This window comes from Staurois parvus, unplaced genomic scaffold (assembly GCF_062004578.1).
Source record: "Staurois parvus isolate SC_StPar_1 unplaced genomic scaffold, SC_StPar_1.0 ptg000444l, whole genome shotgun sequence".
In the NCBI taxonomy this organism is placed as follows: Eukaryota; Metazoa; Chordata; class Amphibia; order Anura; family Ranidae; genus Staurois; species Staurois parvus.
Genome location: NW_028318240.1, coordinates 331,738 through 354,540, shown reverse-complemented (window position 1 = coordinate 354,540; position 22,803 = coordinate 331,738). Strand labels below are relative to the sequence as shown.

Here is a 22,803-nt window from a genome sequence, read left to right as displayed (position 1 = left end):
TGAGATTCTGATCTGCCCACCTCTGCAAGTGGAATTGAATGACATCACTGCTTCCAGGAGAAAGAACTACAGAAGGGATGGGCCAAGACCAGTAACTGGGGGAATAGGAGGCATAGCAAACACTGGTCTTACAAACAGGAAACCAGAGAGAATTAATGGTTTCATTTGAAAATGAATTATCTATTTCAGAGCAACTACTAAATGAACTAGAAGATGTATGACATTTTCAGTGACAGCAGGAAATTGGCAAAAAGGAAATTTAAGAAGCTTTTGCCCGGAGTTCTACTTTAGGAAAAAATACTTTTCATGATGTAAATGCAGAGATGCATTAATGTGTATGTTTATATTTTCCAGTTTTTTTTCTATGTCCTTTTAGGATATAGACAGCAATAAAAAACTGACAGAGAATGTAACTTTTATACCATATGTTATGTATGCAGATAAACTTTAATTTAAAGCAATGTTGCAGCAGAATATTAAAAAAGTAAATATTTAAAGAATGTACACGCATCTATAAATGTACATATTAAAATAAAGGTTAAATAATTAGTTTACATTTCTTTTACACTTACCTTGCTTAGGTAAAAAATGAGATGTCCTTTGTAATTGTTGAAGTCAATGCTCATGTCCTTTCTTTCCTTCAGCTGCCATTGAGAGGAAAATACACTGTAAGTAATGTAACAGCCGGGAAATGTTTTGCTAAATCAAATTTGTAACCACTTGACTACCATCGTATAGCAGAACAGTGGACTGGAATATCTGATTGGGAGCTTCCAAGCATAAACAATGGTTGGGAGCTGTCCATGACAGCTCAACTAATATGCTGGGAACGAGCAGTGTGTATGCTGTCAGCACAGGGTTGCGGTTCCCTATAGAAGCATATGTGCCTTGGCTAGGTGTTAAGGCCCCCCTGTCTGGATGGCACACAGAGACCAGCACAAGGCTGTGCATGTACAGGAGTAATGTCATCCAGCATCAGCCAACGAATATGGCCGAAGACTGGCACACAGAAGAAGATGCTGGCACCAACAAGGGACCATTGGAAAGGTCAGTATTAACACCTTTAAACCTTATAATTCAACCTTTAAATGATGTCTAAATTAGATCACTCCAAAACCACCATTTAGATTAAATCATCGCGCCTATGTGCATAAATGTTGATATATAAACTATAATGGGTGCTGCTACTATAAATCAACTGCAAATGATATCAAAATTCTGATAAACAAACAAATAAAACCACAAATAATTATACCCTTATACCAAAAAACAATAATTAAATAATTTACCTAAAATAAAAATTTTATTAAATTAATCCACCATCATGCAGGTGCACAAATAATATAAATTACTTAAATTAAATCCTCATGAAGTCCATTCATAAAAGTCCATATGTATTCAAATATGAGCTTATGGATACCCTCTGAGACCTTTAAATTGAATAAACATACTTTTAAAGGTAATGCACAAGGCCGGTGCGCCCTCTGTTTTGTTTTTCTCTATTAGGGAAGACTTTAGGCCTGGGTGTTTTTTGAATTGCAGGCAGAATCACCTTAATTCTGCCCAATCACACTGCAAACGAGGTAAACCACATTGCGGAAAGCTTGGCATTCAAAGAAGCTCCTGATCCTTTTTTCAGCAACAAGCTTCACAAGATGTAGTTTGCCTTGATTGCAACATGATTAATTTCATGGCAATCATGGCAGAACCACATCGTCAGGGGCGGACTGACAAATCATGGGGCTCTTGGGCAATAGGGGATCATGGGGCCCCTGTTCCTCACCCACACTCAAACCACACCCAAAAAAGCCTGTGAAAGGAACCAGGGGCTTCTCATGGGGCCCCCTACTGACCCTGGGCCCTCGGGCAGTGCCTGAGTGCCTGAATGTTCAGTCCGCCCCTGCACATCATGTTTTTAGGTGCCATTAATAATGACATCTGAAATTTGCATTGTGCAATTTGTCCTTTTAGCAGAGCATTTTAAACTTGCTACAATTCTGCCTGTGATTCAAAATGCCCAGGTGTGCATGGAGCCTGAGAGCTCTTGTGTGGTGATGAGCAAATATGCTTGGGTTCAATTTGCGAGCTGTTCAGCACACTCGTTGTAAATTCCAGATGCCATTTTTAAGACTAGTAGGCAAGGGATTGTCAAACAAAGGGGAATAGGAAGCTAGGCACTGCTGGGGGACATGTACCAATGAAAAAAAAATAACTTTAAGATTTATTTATTTCAGGTACTTCTATAGTGCCATTATAGTGCCACATTTCAGTGACACTGTATTCTGGCATCATATAGTTTGTATGTATAATCATTTATTTTACTTTTACATTATTATTTGGTTTACATACAACAGCAACACCCCAATTTGATTCATTTCAACTTGAAAAAAAATATTTATTAGCTCATTTTTGCTGCAATAACTGATTTTTTTTATCTAGAGGCAATAGGTCAGAATTTGGTATTGGAGCAATAATCCCTCAATTTCCTAATAGTTGTCAAACAGTGGCTAAGCGTGTTGCATAGTTTGACTTCTTTCAGTGCAGTTCACACTCTATAGTCTGAAAAAAATTTAATAATTTCAACATTTCCAAACCACAACAGAGGCAGTTGTTGTGCTGAAATAAAGATAACAGTGCCATATTTCAGAAACAATAGACAAACATATTGCACAGTGGCTGGAGAATATGTAAGTAGCTGGATTTTATAGCAATGTAAGAGGGGTCGATTCATCATGTTTTATCCAGACATAAAAATTAGAGTTTACTATTTTAGAGACAGCAGTCGGAAATATTGCGAAGACATGCAACACATAGTTACATAGATAGTCTGGCTGAAAAAAGACAAACGTCCATCCAGTTCAATAAAAAAAAAGAAAAAAAAAGTTATAATCTACACCCACAGTTGATCCAGAGGAAGGCAAAAAAACCCCGCAGCAAACCATGATTCAGTTTGCTCCTGCAGGGGAGAAAAATTCCTTCCTGATCCCCCGAGAGGCAATCGGACTCAACTTTACCTATAAATGTTAGTATCCAGTTATATTCTGTGTATCTAAGAAAGAATCTAGGACTTTTTTGAAGCAATCCACTGAGCTTGCCAGAACTAACTCTTGAGGGAGTCTATTCCACATTTTCACAGCTCTTACTGTGAAGAAACCTTTCCGTGTTTGGAGATTAAATTTAATTTCCTCCTGACATAAAGAGTGCCCCCTTGTCCTCTGTGATGACCTCAGGGTGAATAGCTCTACACCGAGTTCACTATATGAACCACTGATGTATTTATACATGGAGATCATATCCCCCCTTATGTATTATACATGGAGATCATATCCCCCCCTTATGTAATATACATGGAGATCATATCCCCCCTTATGTATTATACATGGAGATCATATCCCCCACTTATGTATTATACATGGAGATCATATCCCCCCCTTATGTATTATACATGGAGATCATATCCCCCTTATGTATTATACATGGAGATCATATCCCCCCCTTAAGTATTATACATGGAGATCATATCCCCCTTATGTATTATACATGGAGATCATATCCCCCTTATGTATTATACATGGAGATCATATCCCCCCTTATGTATTATACATGGAGATCATATCCCCCCCTTATGTATTATACATGGAGATCATATCCCCCCTTATGTATTATACATGGAGATCATATCCCCCCTTATGTATTATACATGGAGATCATATCCCCCTTATGTATTATACATGGAGATCATATCCCCCCTTATGTATTATACATGGTGATCATATCCCCCCTTATGTATTATACATGGAGATCATATCCTCCCTTATGTATTATACATGGAGATCATATCCCCCCTTATGTATTATACATGTTGATCATATCCCCCCTTATGTATTATACGTGTTGATCATATCCCCCCTTATGTATTATACATGGAGATCATATCCCCCTTATGTATTATACATGGAGATCATATCCCCCCTTATGTATTATACATGTTGATCATATCCCCCCTTATGTATTATACGTGTTGATCATATCCCCCCTTATGTATTATACATGGAGATCATATCCCCCTTATGTATTATACATGGAGATCATATCCCCCCTTATGTATTATACATGGTGATCATATCCCCCCTTATGTATTATACATGGAGATCATATCCCCCCTTATGTATTATACATGGAGATCATATCCCCCCTTAGGTATTATACATGGTGATCATATCCCCCCTTATGTATTATACATGGAGATCATATCCCCCCTTATGTATTATACATGGAGATTATATCCCCCTTAATCTCCTCTTTTCAAGAGAGAAAAAATTCAGTTCCTCTAATCTTTCCTCATAGCTGAGCTTCTCCATGCCTCCTATCAGTTTGGTTGCCCTTCTCTGTACTTTCTCCAGTTCCCCAATGTTTTTTTTGTGAATTGGTGCCCAAAACTGAACTGCAATCACATATGCAATTTTACTAGGGTGCAGTGGAGGAGGGAGAGATGATGCAGTTTTTATCAAGAAATAAAAATTCCATTGTATTATGTCAGAGCCAAAAATATTGCACAGATACACTGGAGATGAAAGCGGTTTTACCAGTATGTAATGAAGGAATAATAGAAGGGGCAGCTTTTATCAAGAAATACAAAATTTAGATTTATTATGTCAGCGACCAGAACCAGGATTATTGCACAGACACTCTGTATGTCATGTAACCAGTTTCACTAGGAGGATGGTGAACAAGGCAGTTTTTACTGCGAAATATTGCACAGACCTGCTGCTTATTATGTAAGCCATTTTAGTAGTGAACAATACAGGAGAAAGAAATGAGGCAATTTGTAGCAAAAAATAAAAATGACAGTGTATAATGTTACAGATAAGAGCCAGAAATATCACACAAAAATGCTGTACGTCAATAATGCAGATTTAATAGGCCACAATAAAAGAGGGAGAGACAGGGTAGGTTTTATCATGAAATACAATTTAGAGTGTATTCTTTATATTGTACAGACTCCATAGCCAGCATTGACGCGGTTGGTGTAGGATGCATTTTGAAAAAGGGACACACAGTATACAGCTTTTCATCCTAAACAATTCCACATCTAAATGTACATATGTCACAGAAAAAAAGGAAGAAATATTTCAGACTACTAAGCATTTCATAAGTTACTAGTTGCACATAAAGAACTTTTGCCTCTCCCTTCAAGCCTTCTAGACATGATGAAAACAGGGAATTGCCTAATTTTACTACCAGATCTGGCAATAGGGGGATTGAGGATGCAGTGCTTTGGTGCAGTTCACGAAATGATGATATTATGGAGATACAATATGGTGCACACAAGCACCCCTATTCACTTGAATGGGTTACGATCCTGAGGCATACAAGAAGCATAATCCCTGCCACGGCTGCAATACTTTGCAGCATACAGCATATGTACACCCCCAGCTGCTGCCTCTGCAGATAAAGGAGGTAGTGGTCGAGGAGCAGTAAAAATGTGGCTCAACCAATCACAGTTCTCCGATCACCACCACTTCAGCCACAGTATCACCATGGCCAGTGTAGCTAGAATTAGTGTTCCTGATTGCCACCAGACCAGTGCAGCAAGCAACAGTTTTCCTATCCACTGCCACACCAGTCCCAGTGTCACCAGATTGTCACTTGTATTAACCCTGGCCTGTTTATTGACCACATTTCTGCCTGTTGCTTGAACCGATCATTTACTTGTTTGCTAACCATGTCTTTGCCTGCTGCCTGAACTGACCCATCTGCACGTCCAACTGGCAATTTCCTACAAGACACCAATCCCAGTTATCCCCTTCGGACAACTGCACTCCTGGAATAACAGGAACTCTTTTGCTCTTCCTTTCTTTAGACTCCTGTACTTCTTCCAGAGAACATACCATTCCTTTGAAGCCATGTGCCAGTAGGCTAGGTTTGCTTGGCTTATAGAAACTGGGACTGCTATAGGTGATGCTACACTAAGCTATATTCCTGTCATGTGTGTGGTTGAAAGCCAGCTTGACAAGAGGGCTTTCCATGTGGCTGAGTGCCAAGCATCCCTGAAGGTAAGAACAGGGAGTGCAAGACCCAAAGAAGCGCAGGTGCCTTTTACGCAGCTCTGCTGGTGGTTGCTGGCAGGGAAGTGCACCGTATAGTTGTCAACTGGTCTGTCAGGACCTCTATCTTCCTTGGAGATGCAGCAGGACCAAGGCAGTGACCACAAGCAAGATGGCACCCATGGTGGTGGCATGGTCAGACTGCCAGGACCATGCTTAAGAAGAGTAGTCAGGATGGAAGTCGAGATCATACACAAAAAGGCAAGCCAGAGAGTGAGCAGGAGTGTGGTCAGGAACAACAGTCAAGATCATACACAGGAATCAGAAGGAGCAGTCTGAAGAATAGTCAGATGACAGACCTGAGTTATGCATAGTTGGACAGGAGAAGCAAAGTCCTTAGGACAAGCTGGAGTCAAAACCAGAAATCAAGCAGCAGGAGGGTCCAGAAACAAGCCTTGTTGGTAAGAGGAGGTCCAAGGAATACTGGAAACACAGGAGCAAGGAGTACTAGTTGCTGAAGATCAACCAGCAAACTCTGAGTGCAGCTACTGCCCTTATATAGGGTGTTTGGCACCAGTCTTGGCAACAGGTGTGCTTGAATGTGCGCCAGTGTGCACACCCATGCTAACGCACAAGTTCATTGATTTTTGTAATACACAAGATACAATGTCCAGCATATAATCAGTCCAAAAATTAATAAAGTCTCACGCTTTGAAGAAGTGGCAGAATTTGTTTTGGGGTGTGTTCTAGATATGCCCATGCTGTCTGTGAGAAATATCTTATTAAACTGACAACTTTGTGTAAAAAAATACTTTTGAATTTCATTTTGCATTTTCCAAATTCTTGTGGCAAAAAAATTAAGTCTTCAGTAGACTCACCATGCCTCTTAGAAAATACCTTGGGGTATTTGCTTTCTAAAATGTGGTATTTTTTTTGGTGTTTCTACTGTCCTTGTGCTCCAGGGCTTCCAAACATTTGACAGGTAGTCAGGAAGTTAGATATGTAATTTATGCCCCTAAAAAGCCTAAAGGTGCTCCTTGGATTTTGGGCCCCTCTATGTGGCTCAGATGCAAAAAAGTCTCAAACATGTGGTATTGCCCGCCGGAAGAAGTAGCAAAATGTGTTTTGAGGTGTAATTCTGAGAATGCCCATGATGTGTGTTAGAAATATTTTATTAATTGACAACTTCATGTAAAAATCATTTTCATATTCTTTCCTGCATTTTCCAAAGACCTGTGGCAAAAAATAAAATTTTCAAAAGACTCGCTAAGCCTTTCAGAAAATACCTAGTAGGATCATTTTGTGGGTGTTTCCACTGCCTTGGAGCTTGCAGGGCCTCTAAATATGTGATAGGTTGTCAGGAAATTAGATGCGTCATTTATGAGTAATTTATGCTCCTTGAAAGCCCAAAGGTGCTCCTTGGATTTCGGGCCCCTCTGTGCATCTAAGCTGTGAAAAAGTCTCACACACGTGGTATCCCCATACTCAGGAGGAATTGCAGAATGTGCTTTGTGGTGCCATTATAAGCATGCCTATGCTTTGTGTATTGATGTGGTTAAAAACAGAATGATCTGTTTTAGTTGTACTGATACTGTAAATTTAAATTTAGGATTTTGTGGATTAGGTATTAGGTTAGTATTTTTTATTAATTTTATTTACACTTACCTTATTAAGGTTAGACGTATCCGGGCTGAAGCCAGACAGTATAACTACTTCCACCACAGCTACAGATGCATCATTTGCTTTTAAGGACCTTGAAAGTTTTAACAAACATAAGTTGAGTAAATTTAAAGTGTTACTAAACCCAGGACCCTGCATTCACTATATCTGGTCTCCCAGGACCCTGCATTCACTATATCTGGTCTCCCCAGACCTTGCATTCACTATATCTGGTCTCCCAGGACCCTGCATTCACTATATCTGGTCTCCCCGGACCCTGCATTCACTATATCTGGTCTCCCCGGACCCTGCATTCACTATATCTGGTCTCCCCGGACCCTGCATTCACTATATCTGGTCTCCCACAGTAAACAGAACATGGAAGTGCAATTATGGGGACACGGGACACTGTGGGGGACACAGGAAACACTGTGGGGGGGCAGAGGAGACACTGTGGGGGGGGGACACAGGAGACACTGTGGGGGGAGGCACAGGAGACACTGTGGGGGGGGACGGACACAGACGACACTGTGGGAGGCAGGAGTAAGAGGAGACTCCGTGGGAGAGGAGAAACAGGAGACACTGTGGGTGGGGGGAGAGGAGACACTGTGGGAGGAGGGGGTAATAGGAGACAACATGGGAACGGAGACACAGGAGACACTGGGGGGGAGACACAGGAGACACTGTGGGGGGGCAGAGGAGACACTGTTGGAGGGAGGACACAGGAGACATTGTGGGGAGGGGGGGCAGAGGAGACACAGTGGGAGGAGGAGGTAAGAGGAGACACCGTGGGAGCGGAGACACAGGAGACACTGGGGGGTGGCAGAGGAAGCACTGTGGGAGGGGACAGTGGAGACATTGTTGGAGGGGGGACAGAGAAAACTACAATGGGGGGATTCTGATGAGAAAAGAACAGAGGACATTGCTTTGGGCGATGGGGAAGCAGGGGACACTGCTATGGAGTAGGGTAGATGACACTACACAGTGGGGGGGGGGTTGATGTGAAGGGGGCAGAGGACTCTGGTTTGGGGCTACAGGACACTACTAGGGGGGAAGGGGGCAGAGGATATGACAGTGGGGGAGTGGTGTGAAGGGGGGCAGAGGACACTGCTTGCTTTGGGGAGTGTACAGGACATTACTGTGGGAGGAGGGAGGCAGAGGACACTACAGTGGGAAGGGTGATGTAAAGGGGGCAGAGGACACAACATTGGGGGTACAGGACACTACTGTGAGAGGAAGGGGCAGAGGACACTACAGTGGTGGGGGGGTTGATTATAAAGGGGCAGAGGACACTGCATTGAGGGTACAGGGCACTACAGTTGGGGTAATGTAAAGAGGGGCAGAGAACACTACTGTGGGGGGTGATGTTTTTGCTTTTTTTAAGAGCATCGCCTAGTAACATCACAAGGGATCTTTGCTTTACTCCATGTTGTCCAGGTAGATCTCAACCTCTGGAAGGTTACCTACACCTGATCTAGGGTCAACATCTACTTCCTGGACTGCGATGGCGACACAACCTGCAGCCTCTCACTTTCTGACTTGCTACAAAGTTAGTCCTCGTTCACATGGGAGGTGAGTGTACTGCCCCCCTGGAAAGAGTTCTGTGGTGGATGACTTTTCAATGGCAATTGTATATGTTAATGAGACAACACTGCCACCAACTCAATGTCTGTTTTTTGCCCCCATCCCAAGAGGGATTCTGCATTGCCATACTGTGCTTCGACTATATTTCAAGCTGTTGGCACTCGCTTACTGTACAGTCCGATAGATTTCAATGAGCACATTTGGCAAGCAGCACGGCTACGCTAAATTAGCTACCCCATGAAGCAGAGCATCATGGCTGTGACAATGTGAACATACCTGAGTGGCTGGCATGTTATTTTGTAGGTGGGTAGATGGGGACAGTAAAATTGCAGATCATCTGTATTTACTGCCCCTTTGCTGTCAGTTTGAACTTAATCTTACAATTTCGGATTACTGGGGGGGAGAAGACTGAAGAAATGCCCCCTCCTGCCTTCAGCAGATTGCCTAGAGCGCAAGGGTCATGCAACACTGTACCCATATGAATTTTTCAGCATTTTTTTTGAGACAGATAAAACTTTATTTTGGTGGTGTTTATTCACCGCTGGGATTTTTATTTTTTTTTGCTATGTAAATGAAAAAGTCCAAAAATTTTTTTTTAAAAGTGTTTTTCTTATCACATTTTGCAAATAAATAGTATTTCATTATAAATCTTGGCCAAAATGTATTCGTTATCTTTTTAGTAAAAATAAATAACCAAAAATTATAATTTGTAAACTTTTTTTTTACATTTTTTAAATTTTTTTATATTATCCTTTATGTTTTTTTTTTTTACATACTGTCACCTTAGCAGTACAGTGTCACCATGGTGACACTGAACTACTTGTGGGGGTGATGAAGATCTTTTTTTTTTTTACACCGATTGCTTTTATATCCATAAAGCCTGTAAAAGCAATCATTTCTCCTTCTCTCTAGCTCCATTCTTGCAGCCATTGAGAACTACTGTGTGAGCTGTGATTGGTCACAGCTTGTCACATGGTACAAGGCTGTTGTGAATAGCCCTGTACCATGTGATCTCTGTGATCATTCACAGATTTCACTAGTAGTAAGCAATGATGTCAGGAAGTGACATCTTGCCTACTACTCTGCATGTGATCACTGATTGGCCAATCAGTGATCACATGATCGGGACCTCACACAGAGGTCCAGTCCGACAATCGGAGTTCCACTGTGTCCGGAGGACACAGCGGGCACCGGATCGCCAAAGGCCACCCGCCCCTGCACTGCCACCATCTGGCCATTTATATACAACGACTGGACGGGAGGTGGTTAAAAGAACAAAAACACAACAGACTGGTTGTACTGAGGTTGATCGATGGAGTGTTTTCGGTACAACCAGCCTGTCCATAGCTGGATTGAATCTCAGACGGTCCTTGCTGAACTGGCTGAGATTTGATCCATCTATCGCCAGCTTAAAAGTGGCAAATCTTTACGCCTGTTTCACACCCACAGCCAAATCATGCTGCTCTTTAAAGGAGTAGCCCAGCAATGGCAGGCCCCATGCTTCCCCCATGACAGAGCCACTTTAGTATATATGGGATCAGGGGCGGACTGACCATTTGGAAACTCGGGCACTGCCCGAGGGCCCGGGGTCAGTAAGGGGCCCCATGAGATGCCCCTTGTACCTTTTTCATAGGCTTTTTTGAGTTTGGGCAAGGACACAGGGGCCCCATGATCCCCTATTGTCCGGGGGCCCCATGAGTTTTCAGTCCGCCCCTGGAAGAGATCCATCCCCCTTAAAAATTAGCAGCTGTCAAATGAAACAAAAAACCTATATGGAAAAAATGATTAATTTTACTTATCTCACCCCCGGCTTCTGCTTTTGGCACCTAGGTAAGGGTGGCATCACACTCCATCCAGCAAGATCTCAGAGCATCTTCTTTCAAAATTTGGGATACTCAGCAATCTCCAGGATCTCACCGGAATAATTATAATCATTTTACAAGCATCTTCTGACAAATATGGTGACATCACAGGTCCTTCCTCTTCCTTGGTAGATGCAGTGGGAACTCCTTACTCCTGCACAGAATGGTGCTCACACAAGGACATGTGAATACTGTTCATTGCAGTAGTACTAGGAGTCCAGGCTGGCAGGACAATGGCTGTGTCCATGACTGCCTGGGCTCATTGGAAGTGGGACCATCATTTAACCTCCTGAGATGGCATCTAGTGGCAGAAAGGTATTACTGCAGAGAGCTCTAGAATGTAGTTGAGTAAAGAAGCACATTTTATATATTTATTTTGAATTTTAATGTTCTGCTATTTTTTCCTGGAGTTTTGCTTTAAACATGTAATTGTATAACAAAAAAAAAATTAAAGCATTGATATAAAACAATAGAGTTGACCCAAAACCCATTGCATGTCTTTAGAAAAATAGTAAATCTTTATTTAATGGGGCAAATGTCTCTCTTCCAGGGGTGGACTGACAACACATGGGGCCCCCGGGCAATAGGGGATCATGGAGCCCCTGTGTTCTTGCCGAAACTCAAAAAAGCCTATGATAAAGGTACCAGGGGCATCTCATGGGGCCCCTTACTGACCCTGGGCCCTCGGGCAGTGCCCGAGTTTCCAAATGGTCAGTCCGCCCCTGCTCTCTTCATTTCCCACAGATACAGCTAAGGTGTTTTAATATTTCAGTTTATACATTACCTGACACAGATGGTGATGGCCACAGTAGACTTCACATCTATGGGGTTCTCAACTGTTCGAGAGAAAATCAAGTAATTCATTAATAAAGAAACATAAATCATTAGATGTATTTTTAACTATAGCTAATATAAGTTTTTCTTGGTACCAGCTTCTTGTACTTCCCAGGACAGCAGTACTCAGACAATATCTCCCAACTGTGTACAAAGAAACAAACAGAGGATGCACAGGTCTAATGCATTACCTTCTAAAAATGAGATTTATTGAATAAAAAGTAGCATACTCACAAGAGAATAAAACCAAAGGCACATCACAAAAAAGACAGCATGGTCCAATCTCCCTAGATGGTGGCTATTAGGGGACTGTAGACCTCCAAATGGCTGACGCGTTTTGAGGCAGAACCTCTTCCTCTCTTAAATTAGCTGTTAATGTGGGAGGGGGTTTGGATGGTATTGGGACCCAACCATCCAACCCCCCCCCCCCCCCACACACACATTAACAGCTTATTTTAGAGAGGACACAGGCTGTGTAGACTTGGCTCTGAGGAAGAAGTTCTGCCTCAAAACGCGTCAGTAATTTGGAGGCCTACAGTCCCACAACAGCCACCATCTAGGGAGATTGGACCATGATGTCTTTCTTGTGATGTGCCTTTGATTTTATTCTTTTGTGAGTATATTACTTTTTATTCAATAAGTCTCATTTTTAGAAGGTAATGCACTAGGCCTGTGAGTCCTCTGCTTGTTTCTTTGCACACAGTTCCTTTGGATTCCCCTGGTTTGTTGAGGGCAGCAAGGCTTGCATTCCCAACTAGACAATCTACAATTTCTGGGGAAATTGTGTAAAGTGTTCTTGCCGCAACCTTTACCAAATGATTGATGAAATGTAAGCAGTGCACATTGCAAGCCTGATAGTGAGAAATGCATTTCAGCTTGTATTTTGAAGCTCACAGTCCAGCCTCGTGAGTCATCTGCCTCTTGAGTGACCTTTGGTTGCTGCACCTGGAGAGGGCGGAGTAGGCTAACTTTAATTTTATTTTATTTTTATCCAGACTGAATAATAACACCATCTCATTTATACAGAAGGAACTGTCATTCCCACTGCAAATATTTTTTATTTTTTATTTATATTTTTCATTCATAGTTTTTGTTTTTTCACATTGATAAATTAATTTATTTTATATATTTACACAAATCATATATTTAAGTATATTTAATTGATGTAATTATTTGATTATCGGTGGTACACTTATGAATTCATTATATCACATAAGGTAGAATATATTGGAGCGCGGTACACTACTGGCATTCGTGGACATTTTTAGTGACAGCAGGGTTAGCTGAACGTTTTGATATAAGATATGTGTAGGTGGGCTTGAAAATGGAAGAGTGATGGCAGTTTACAAATCATGTTCTGATTTTTCTGATTTTTCCTTTGCACACTCTAGCTGTGCTCTGCTGCTCAATGCATTCCTATGGGAAAATTTCGCCGCAAAAACCGCGATATTTCTTGAACGATTCGGCAAAACGTTCTACAAAGTAATAGCAATCCGATCGGGATCAATGCGCACGTTTTGATATATTACTTGTCTTTGTAGTGTAAAAACTGTGGGAGGAGTTAGCGTGGCAAATATGGCTATAATAAGAATAAGAATTAGATTTCAAATATGGCAGAGAAGAGCGGTTAAAAACAAACTGCTTCAAATTGCTTACTTCACTGGTGTCTTCACAATTTCTGTGGAAATTGTGTGGTGTTCTGGCCTCCACACACTGGAGTGGGCAGGTTAGCTTTTGTCTCTCTGCTTCCTGCTCACACAGCTGGGTTCCTATGGCAACTCCCTCCACACCAAGGGCAGAGTCATGGTTATAAACAAACTGCTCCAAGTTGCTGACATCACTGGCGATTGCCATCTTCAAACGGTTGTAGTTTTAAAAGTATAAATGCTACCGTGAAAAGGCTTATATTGTGACAATCACAAGAAACAGACCTAAATTTTGATATATAGTATGTCTCTGCAATATTAAAAATGAAGGCACAGTCGCAGTTTAAAAACGTCCCTTAAAATTTCTTGTGTCTAAAGTGGAGTTTCAATGAAAGTCAATGGGAGGAGTGAGGTGCAAACACATGGTCATATTCTGAAAACTATCAGGAGTATGTCCTAGCCGTGAACATTTTTAGTGACAGCAGGGTTAGCTGAACGTTTTGATATAAGATATGTGTAGGTGGGCTTGAAAATGGCAGAGTGATGGCAGTTTACAAATCATGTTCTGATTTTTCCTTTGCACACTCTAGCTGTGCACTGCTGCCACTCTACATGCACCATTCATTCCTATGGGAAAATTTCGCCACAAAAACCGCGATATTTCTTGAACGATTCGGCGAAACGTTCCACAAAGTAATAGCAATCCGATCGGGAACAATCCGCACGTTTTGATATATTACTTGTCTTTGTAGTGTAAAAACTGTGGGAGGAGTTAGCGTGGCAAATTTGGCTATAATAATAAGAATAAGAATAAAACTAGACAATCTACAATTTCTGGGGAAATTGTGTAAAGTGTTCTTGCCGCAACCTTTACCAAATGATTGATGAAATGTAAGCAGTGCACATTGCAAGCCTGATAGTGAGAAATGCATTTCAGCTTGTATTTTGAAGCTCACAGTCCAGCCTGGTGAGTCATCTGCCTCTTGAGTGACCTTTGGTTGCTGCACCTGGAGAGGGCGGAGTAGGCTCACTGTGCTGAGACAGCTGGGTTGCTATGACAACTCACTCTGAGAGGAATGTCAGCATGTGTGTTCTAAACAGGCTTTTTAAACTTGCCAAGTTCAATTGCGTGCTAAAATTAGTATTAATTAAATATTAAAGAAAAGAAACATAGTGTCTTATCCGGGATATCAATTATTTATTTTTATTTTTATTTTAATTTTTTTTTTATTTTAATTTTATTTTAATTTTAATTTTTATTATTTTATTTTATTTTTAATTTTATTTTTATTTTTATTTTATTTTAATTTTATGTTTATTTTTATTTTAATTTTAATTTTATTTTAATTTTATTTTAATTTTAATTTTATGTTAATTTTAATTTTATTTTTATTTTAATTTTAATTTTATTTTATTTTTAATTTTATTTTATTTTTAATTTTATTTTTATTTTTAATTTTATTTTTATTTTTATTTTAATTTTAATTTTATTTTAATTTTATGTTAATTTAATTTTATTTTAATTTAATTTTATTTTAATTTTTATTTTAATTTTATTTTTATTTTAATTTTATGTTAATTTTATTTTGATTTTAATTTTTTTTTAAATTTAATTTTATTTTTATTTTAATTTTTATTTTTATTTTAATTTTATTTTAATTTTAATTTTTTTTTTTTTATTTTAATTAAATTTTTATTTTATTTTTAATTTTATCCAGACTGAATAATAATACCATCTCATTTATACAGAAGGAACTGTCATTCCCACTGCAAATATTTTTTATTTATTTTAATTTTTATTTAATTTTTATTTTATTTTTAATTTTTATTTTGTTTTAATTTTAATTTTTAATTTTATTTTTATTTTAATTTTATTTTATTTTTATTTTTATCCAGACTGAATAATAACACCATCTCATTTATACAGAAGGAACTGTCATTCCCACTGCAAATATTTTTTATTTTTTATTTATATTTTTCATTCATAGTTTTTGTTTTTTCACATTGATAAATTAATTTATTTTATATATTTACACAAATCATATATTTAAGTATAATTAATTGATGTAATTATTTGATTATCGGTGGTACACTTATGAATTCATTATATCACATAAGGTAGAATATATTGGAGCGCGGTACACTACTGGTATTCGTGAACATTTTTAGTGACAGCAGGGTTAGCTGAACGTTTTGATATAAGATATGTGTAGGTGGGCTTGAAAATGGCAGAGTGATGGCAGTTTACAAATCATGTTCTGATTTTTCTGATTTTTCCTTTGCACACTCTAGCTGTGCTCTGCTGCTCAATGCATTCCTATGGGAAAATTTCGCCGCAAAAACCGCGATATTTCTTGAACGATTCGGCGAAACGTTCTACAAAGTAATAGCAATCCGATCGGGATCAATGCGCACGTTTTGATATATTACTTGTCTTTGTAGTGTAAAAACTGTGGGAGGAGTTAGCGTGGCAAATATGGCTATAATAAGAATAAGAATTAGATTTCAAATATGGCAGAGAAGAGCGGTTAAAAACAAACTGCTTCAAATTGCTTACTTCACTGGCGTCTTCACAATTTCTGTGGAAATTGTGTGGTGTTCTGGCCTCCACACAACTGGAGTGGGCAGGTTAGCTTTTGTCTCTCTGCTTCCTGCTCACACAGCTGGGTTCCTATGGCAACTCCCTCCACACCAAGGGCAGAGTCATGGTTATAAACAAACTGCTCCAAGTTGCTGACATCACTGGCGATTGCCATCTTCAAACGGTTGTAGTTTTAAAAGTATAAATGCTACCGTGAAAAGGCTTATATTGTGACAATCACAAGAAACAGACCTAAATTTTGATATATAGTATGTCTCTGCAATATTAAAAATGAAGGCACAGTCGCAGTTTAAAAACGTCCCTTAAAATTTCTTGTGTCTAAAGTGGAGTTTCAATGAAAGTCAATGGGAGGAGTGAGGTGCAAACAAATGGTCATATTCTGAAAACTATCAGGAGTATGTCCTAGCCGTGAACATTTTTAGTGACAGCAGGGTTAGCTGAACGTTTTGATATAAGATATGTGTAGGTGGGCTTGAAAATGACATAGTTATGGCAGTTTACAAATCATGTTCTGATTTTTCCTTCCACATTGCAGCTTTCTCACTCTAATGTGACTCAGCTGCCCCCTGAGTGACCTTTGCTTGCACCTGTTACCTCAGTCAGTCACAGGTGTGTGAGGAGCTGTGCTCTAAACAGGCTATTTAAACTTGCCAAGTTCACTGGCGATTGCCATCTTCAAACGCTTGTAGTTTTAAAAGTATAAATGCTACCGTGAAAAGGTTTATATTGTGACAATCACAAGAAAAAGACCTACAGTTTGATGTATAGTATGTCTCTGAAAGATAACAAATGAAGGCACAGTCGCAGTTTAAAAACGTCCCTTAAAATGTCTGGTGTCTAGAGTGGAGTTTCAATGAAAGTCAATGGGAGGGGTGATGTGCAAACAAATGGTCATATTCTGAAAACTATCAGGAGTATGTCCTAGCCGTGAACATTTTTAGTGACAGCAGGGTTAGCTGAACGTTTTGATATAAGATATGTGTAGGTGGGCTTGAAAATGAAAGAGTGATGGCAGTTTACAAATCATGTTCTGATTTTTCTGATTTTTCCTTTGCACACTCTAGCTGTGCTGTGCTGCTCAATGCATTCCTATGGGAAAATTTCGCCACAAAAACCGCGATATTTCTTGAACGATTCGGCGAAACGTTCCACAAAGTAATAGCAATCCGATCGGGAACAATCCGCACGTTTTGATATATTACTTGTCTTTGTAGTGTAAAAACTGTGGGAGGAGTTAGCGTGGCAAATTTGGCTATAAGAATAAGAATAAGAACTAGACAATCTACAATTTCTGGGGAAATTGTGTAAAGTGTTCTTGCCGCAACCTTTACCAAATGATTGATGAAATGTAAGCAGGGCACATTGCAAGCCTGATAGTGAGAAATGCATTTCAGCTTGTATTTTGAAGCTCACAGTCCAGCCTCGTGAGTCATCTGCCTCTTGAGTGACCTTTGGTTGCTGCACCTGGAGAGGGCGGAGTAGGCTCACTGTGCTGAGACAGCTGGGTTGCTATGACAACTCACTCTGAGAGGAATGTCAGCATGACTGTTCTAAACAGGCTTTTTAAACTTGCCAAGTTCAATTGCGTGCTAAAATTAGTATTAATTAAATATTAAAGAAAAGAAACATAGTGTCTTATCCGGGATATCAATTATTTATTTTTATTTTTATTTTTTTTTATTTTAATTTTAATTTTTATTTTATTTTATTTTTAATTTTATTTTTATTTTAATTTAATTTAAATTTTATGTTAATTTTAATTTTATTTTTATTTTAATTTTATTTTTATTTTAATTTTATGTTAATTTTAATTTTATTTTTATTTTATTTTAATTTTATTTTATTTTTAATTTTATTTTTATTTTATGTTATTTTTATTTTATGTTATTTTAATTTTATGTTAATTTTATTTTTATTTAATTTTTTTTTTAATTTTAATTTTATTTTATTTTTTAATTTTTATTTTTATTTTATTTTAATTTTATTTTAATTTAATTTTTATTTTATTTTTATTTTTATCCAGACTGAATAATAATACCATCTCATTTATACAGAAGGAACTGTCATTCCCACTGCAAATATTTTTTATTTATTTTAATTTTAATTTAATTTTTATTTTATTTTTCATTTTATTTTTGTTTTAATTTTAATTTTTAATTTTATTTTTATTTTAATTTAATTTTATTATTTTATTTTTATTTTAATTTTATTTTATTTTTATCCAGACTGAATAATAACACCATCTCATTTATACAGAAGGAACTGTCATTCCCACTGCAAATATTTTTTATTTTTATTTATATTTTTCATTCATAGTTTTTGTTTTTTCACATTGATAAATTAATTTATTTTATATATTTACACAAATCATATATTTAAGTATAATTAATTGATGTAATTATTTGATTATCGGTGGTACACTTATGAATTCATTATATCACATAAGGTAGAATATATTGGAGCGCGGTACACTACTGGTATTCGTGAACATTTTTAGTGACAGCAGGGTTAGCGGAACGTTTTGATATAAGATATGTGTAGGTGGGCTTGAAAATGGCAGAGTGATGGCAGTTTACAAATCATGTTCTGATTTTTCTGATTTTTCCTTTGCACACTCTAGCTGTGCTGTGCTGCTCAATGCATTCCTATGGGAAAATTTCGCCGCAAAAACCGCGATATTTCTTGAACGATTCGGCGAAACGTTCTACAAAGTAATAGCAATCCGATCGGGATCAATGCGCACGTTTTGATATATTACTTGTCTTTGTAGTGTAAAAACTGTGGGAGGAGTTAGCGTGGCAAATATGGCTATAATAAGAAAAAGAATTAGATTTCAAATATGGCAGAGAAGAGCGGTTAAAAACAAACTGCTTCAAATTGCTTACTTCACTGGCGTCTTCACAATTTCTGTGGAAATTGTGTGGTGTTCTGGCCTCCACACAACTGGAGTGGGCAGGTTAGCTTTTGTCTCTCTGCTTCCTGCTCACACAGCTGGGTTCCTATGGCAACTCCCTCCACACCAAGGGCAGAGTCATGGTTATAAACAAACTGCTCCAAGTTGCTGACATCACTGGTGATTGCCATCTTCAAACGGTTGTAGTTTTAAAAGTATAAATGGTACCGTGAAAAGGCTTATATTGTGACAATCACAAGAAACAGACCTAAATTTTGATATATAGTATGTCTCTGCAATATTAAAAATGAAGGCACAGTCGCAGTTTAAAAACGTCCCTTAAAATTTCTTGTGTCTAAAGTGGAGTTTCAATGAAAGTCAATGGGAGGAGTGAGGTGCAAACAAATGGTCATATTCTGAAAACTATCAGGAGTATGTCCTAGCCGTGAACATTTTTAGTGACAGCAGGGTTAGCTGAACGTTTTGATATAAGATATGTGTAGGTGGGCTTGATAATGACATAGTTATGGCAGTTTACAAATCATGTTCTGATTTTTCCTTTCACATTGTAGCTTTCTCACTCTAATGTGACTCAGCTGCCCTCTGAGTGACCTTTGCTTGCACCTGTTACCTCAGTCAGTCACAGGTGTTTGAGAAGCTGTGCTCTAAACAGGCTATTTAAACTTGCCAAATTCACTGGCGATTGCCATCTTCAAACGCTTGTAGTTTTAAAAGTATAAATGCTACCGTGAAAAGGTTTATATTGTGACAATCACAAGAAAAAGACCTACAGTTTGATGTATAGTGTGTCTCTGAAAGATAACAAATGAAGGCACAGTCGCAGTTTAAAAACATCCCTTAAAATGTCTGGTGTCTAGAGTGGAGTTTCAATGAAAGTCAATGGGAGGTGTGAGGTCCAAACAAATGGTCATATTGTGAAAACTATCAGGAGTATGTCCTAGCCGTGAACATTTTTAGTGACAGCAGGGTTAGCGGAACGTTTTGATATAAGATATGTGTAGGTGGGCTTGAAAATGAAAGAGTGATGGCAGTTTACAAATCATGTTCTGATTTTTCTGATTTTTCCTTTGCACACTCTAGCTGTGCTGTGCTGCTCAATGCATTCCTATGGGAAAATTTCGCCGCAAAAACCGCGATATTTCTTGAACGATTCGGCGAAACGTTCTACAAAGTAATAGCAATCCGATCGGGATCAATGCGCACATTTTGATATATTACTTGTCTTTGTAGTGTAAAAACTGTGGGAGGAGTTAGCGTGGCAAATATGGCTATAATAAGAATAAGAATAAGAATAAGAATATATATGTGAGATAACAATAAGTGTTCCTTGCTATGCAAGAACACTTAACTAGACAATCTACAATTTCTGGGGAAATTGTGTAAAGTGTTCTTGCCGCAACCTTTACCAAATGATTGATGAAATGTAAGCAGTGCACATTGCAAGCCTGATAGTGAGAAATGCATTTCAGCTTGTATTTTGAAGCTCACAGTCCAGCCTCGTGAGTCATCTGCCTCTTGAGTGACCTTTGGTTGCTGCACCTGGAGAGGGCGGAGTAGGCTCACTGTGCTGAGACAGCTGGGTTGCTATGACAACTCACTCTGAGAGGAATGTCAGCATGCCTGTTCTAAACAGGCTTTTTAAACTTGCCAAGTTCAATTGCGTGCTAAAATTAGTATTAATTAAATATTAAAGAAATGAAACATAGTGTCTTATCCGGGATATCAATTATTTATTTTTATTTTTATTTTAATTTTTTTTTTATTTTAATTTTAATTTTAATTTTATTTTTATTTTAATTTAATTTTAATTTTATGTTAATTTTAATTTTATTTTTATTTTAATTTTATTTTTATTTTAATTTTATTTTTATTTTAATTTTATGCTAATTTTAATTTTATGTTAATTTTAATTTTATGTTAATTTTAATTTTAATTTTATGTTAATTTTATTTTAATTTTATTTTATTTTTAATTTTATTTTAATTTTAATTTTATTTTTATTTTATGTTATTTTAATTTTATTTTTATTTTTTTTTTAATTTTAATTTTATTTTTATTTTTAATTTTATTTTAATTTTAATTTTATTTTTTTTTATTTTAATTTAATTTTTATTTTATTTTTATTTTTATCCAGACTGAATAATAATACCATCTCATTTATACAGAAGGAACTGTCATTCCCACTGCAAATATTTTTTATTTATTTTAATTTTTTTTTAATTTTAATTTTATTTTTATTTTAATTTTTATTTTATTTTTAATTTTATTTTAATTTTAATTTTATTTTTTTTTTATTTTAATTAAATTTTTATTTTATTTTTATTTTTATCCAGACTGAATAATAATACCATCTCATTTATACAGAAGGAACTGTCATTCCCACTGCAAATATTTTTTATTTATTTTAATTTTTATTTAATATTTATTTTATTTTTAATTTTTATTTTTATTTTAATTTTATTTTATTTTATTTTAATTTTATTTTATTTTAATTTTATTTTATTTTTAATTTTATTTTATTTTTAATTTTATTTTTATTTTTATTTTATGTTATTTTAATTTTATTTTTATTTTAATTTTATGTTAATTTTATTTTTATTTAATTTTTTTTTTTAATTTTAATTTTATTTTTATTTTTATTTTTAATTTTATTTTATATTTAATTTTATTTTATTTTTATTTTAATTTTTATTTTATTTTTATTTTTATCCAGACTGAATAATATTACCATCTCATTTATACAGAAGGAACTGTCATTCCCACTGCAAATATTTTTTATTTTTTATTTATATTTTTCATTCATAGTTTTTGTTTTTTTACATTGATAAATTAATTTATTTTATATATTTACACAAATCATATATTTAAGTATAATTAATTGATGTAATTATTTGATTATCGGTGGTACACTTATGAATTCATTATATCACATAAGGTAGAATATATTGGAGCGCGGTACACTACTGGCATTCGTGAACATTTTTAGTGACAGCAGGGTTAGCTGAACGTTTTGATATAAGATATGTGTAGGTGGGCTTGAAAATGACACAGTTATGGCAGTTTACAAATCATGTTCTGATTTTTCCTTTCACACTGCAGCTTTCTCACTTCTCACTCTAATGTGACTCAGCTGCCCCCTGAGTGACCTCTGCTTGCACCCCAGACTCAGTCAGTCACAGGTGTGTGAGAAGCTCTGCTCTAAACAGGCTGTTTAAACTTGCCAAGTTCACTGGCGATTGCCATTTTCAAACGCTTGTAGTTTTAAAAGTATAAATGCTACCGTGAAAAGGTTTATATTGTGACAATCACAAGAAAAAGACCTAAATTTTGATATATAGTATATCTCTGCAATATTAAAAATGAAGGCACAGTCGCAGTTTAAAAACGTCCCTTAAAATGTCAGGTATCTAGAGTGGAGTTTCAATGAAAGTCAATGGGAGGGGTGAGGTGAAAACACATGGTCATATTCTGAAAACTATCAGTAGTATGTCCTAGCTGTGAACATTTTTAGTGACAGCAGGGATAGCTGAACGTTTTGATATAAGATATGTGTAGGTGGGCTTGAAAATGACATAGTTATGGCAGTTTACAAATCATGTTCTGATTTTTCCTTTCACACTGCAGCTTTATCACTCTAATGTGACTCAGCTGCCCC

The 22,803-nt window shown here is 37.1% G+C and overlaps 1 protein-coding gene across 1 annotated transcript in view; it reads right to left on the bottom strand.

The window, feature by feature from the left end:
- The window catches only part of LOC149453932 (A.superbus venom factor 2-like), a 290,293-nt gene that overhangs the window by 21,607 nt on the left and 245,883 nt on the right, over window positions 1–22,803 (bottom strand). Inside the window, exons 32-34 of the mRNA XM_089688005.1 lie at window positions 11,937–11,988; window positions 7,713–7,800; window positions 573–644 (exon numbers count right to left, since the gene is read on the bottom strand). Of these exons, the coding sequence (XP_089544131.1) occupies window positions 573–644; window positions 7,713–7,800; window positions 11,937–11,988 (212 nt within the window). The remainder of the gene's footprint in view (window positions 1–572; window positions 645–7,712; window positions 7,801–11,936; window positions 11,989–22,803) is intronic.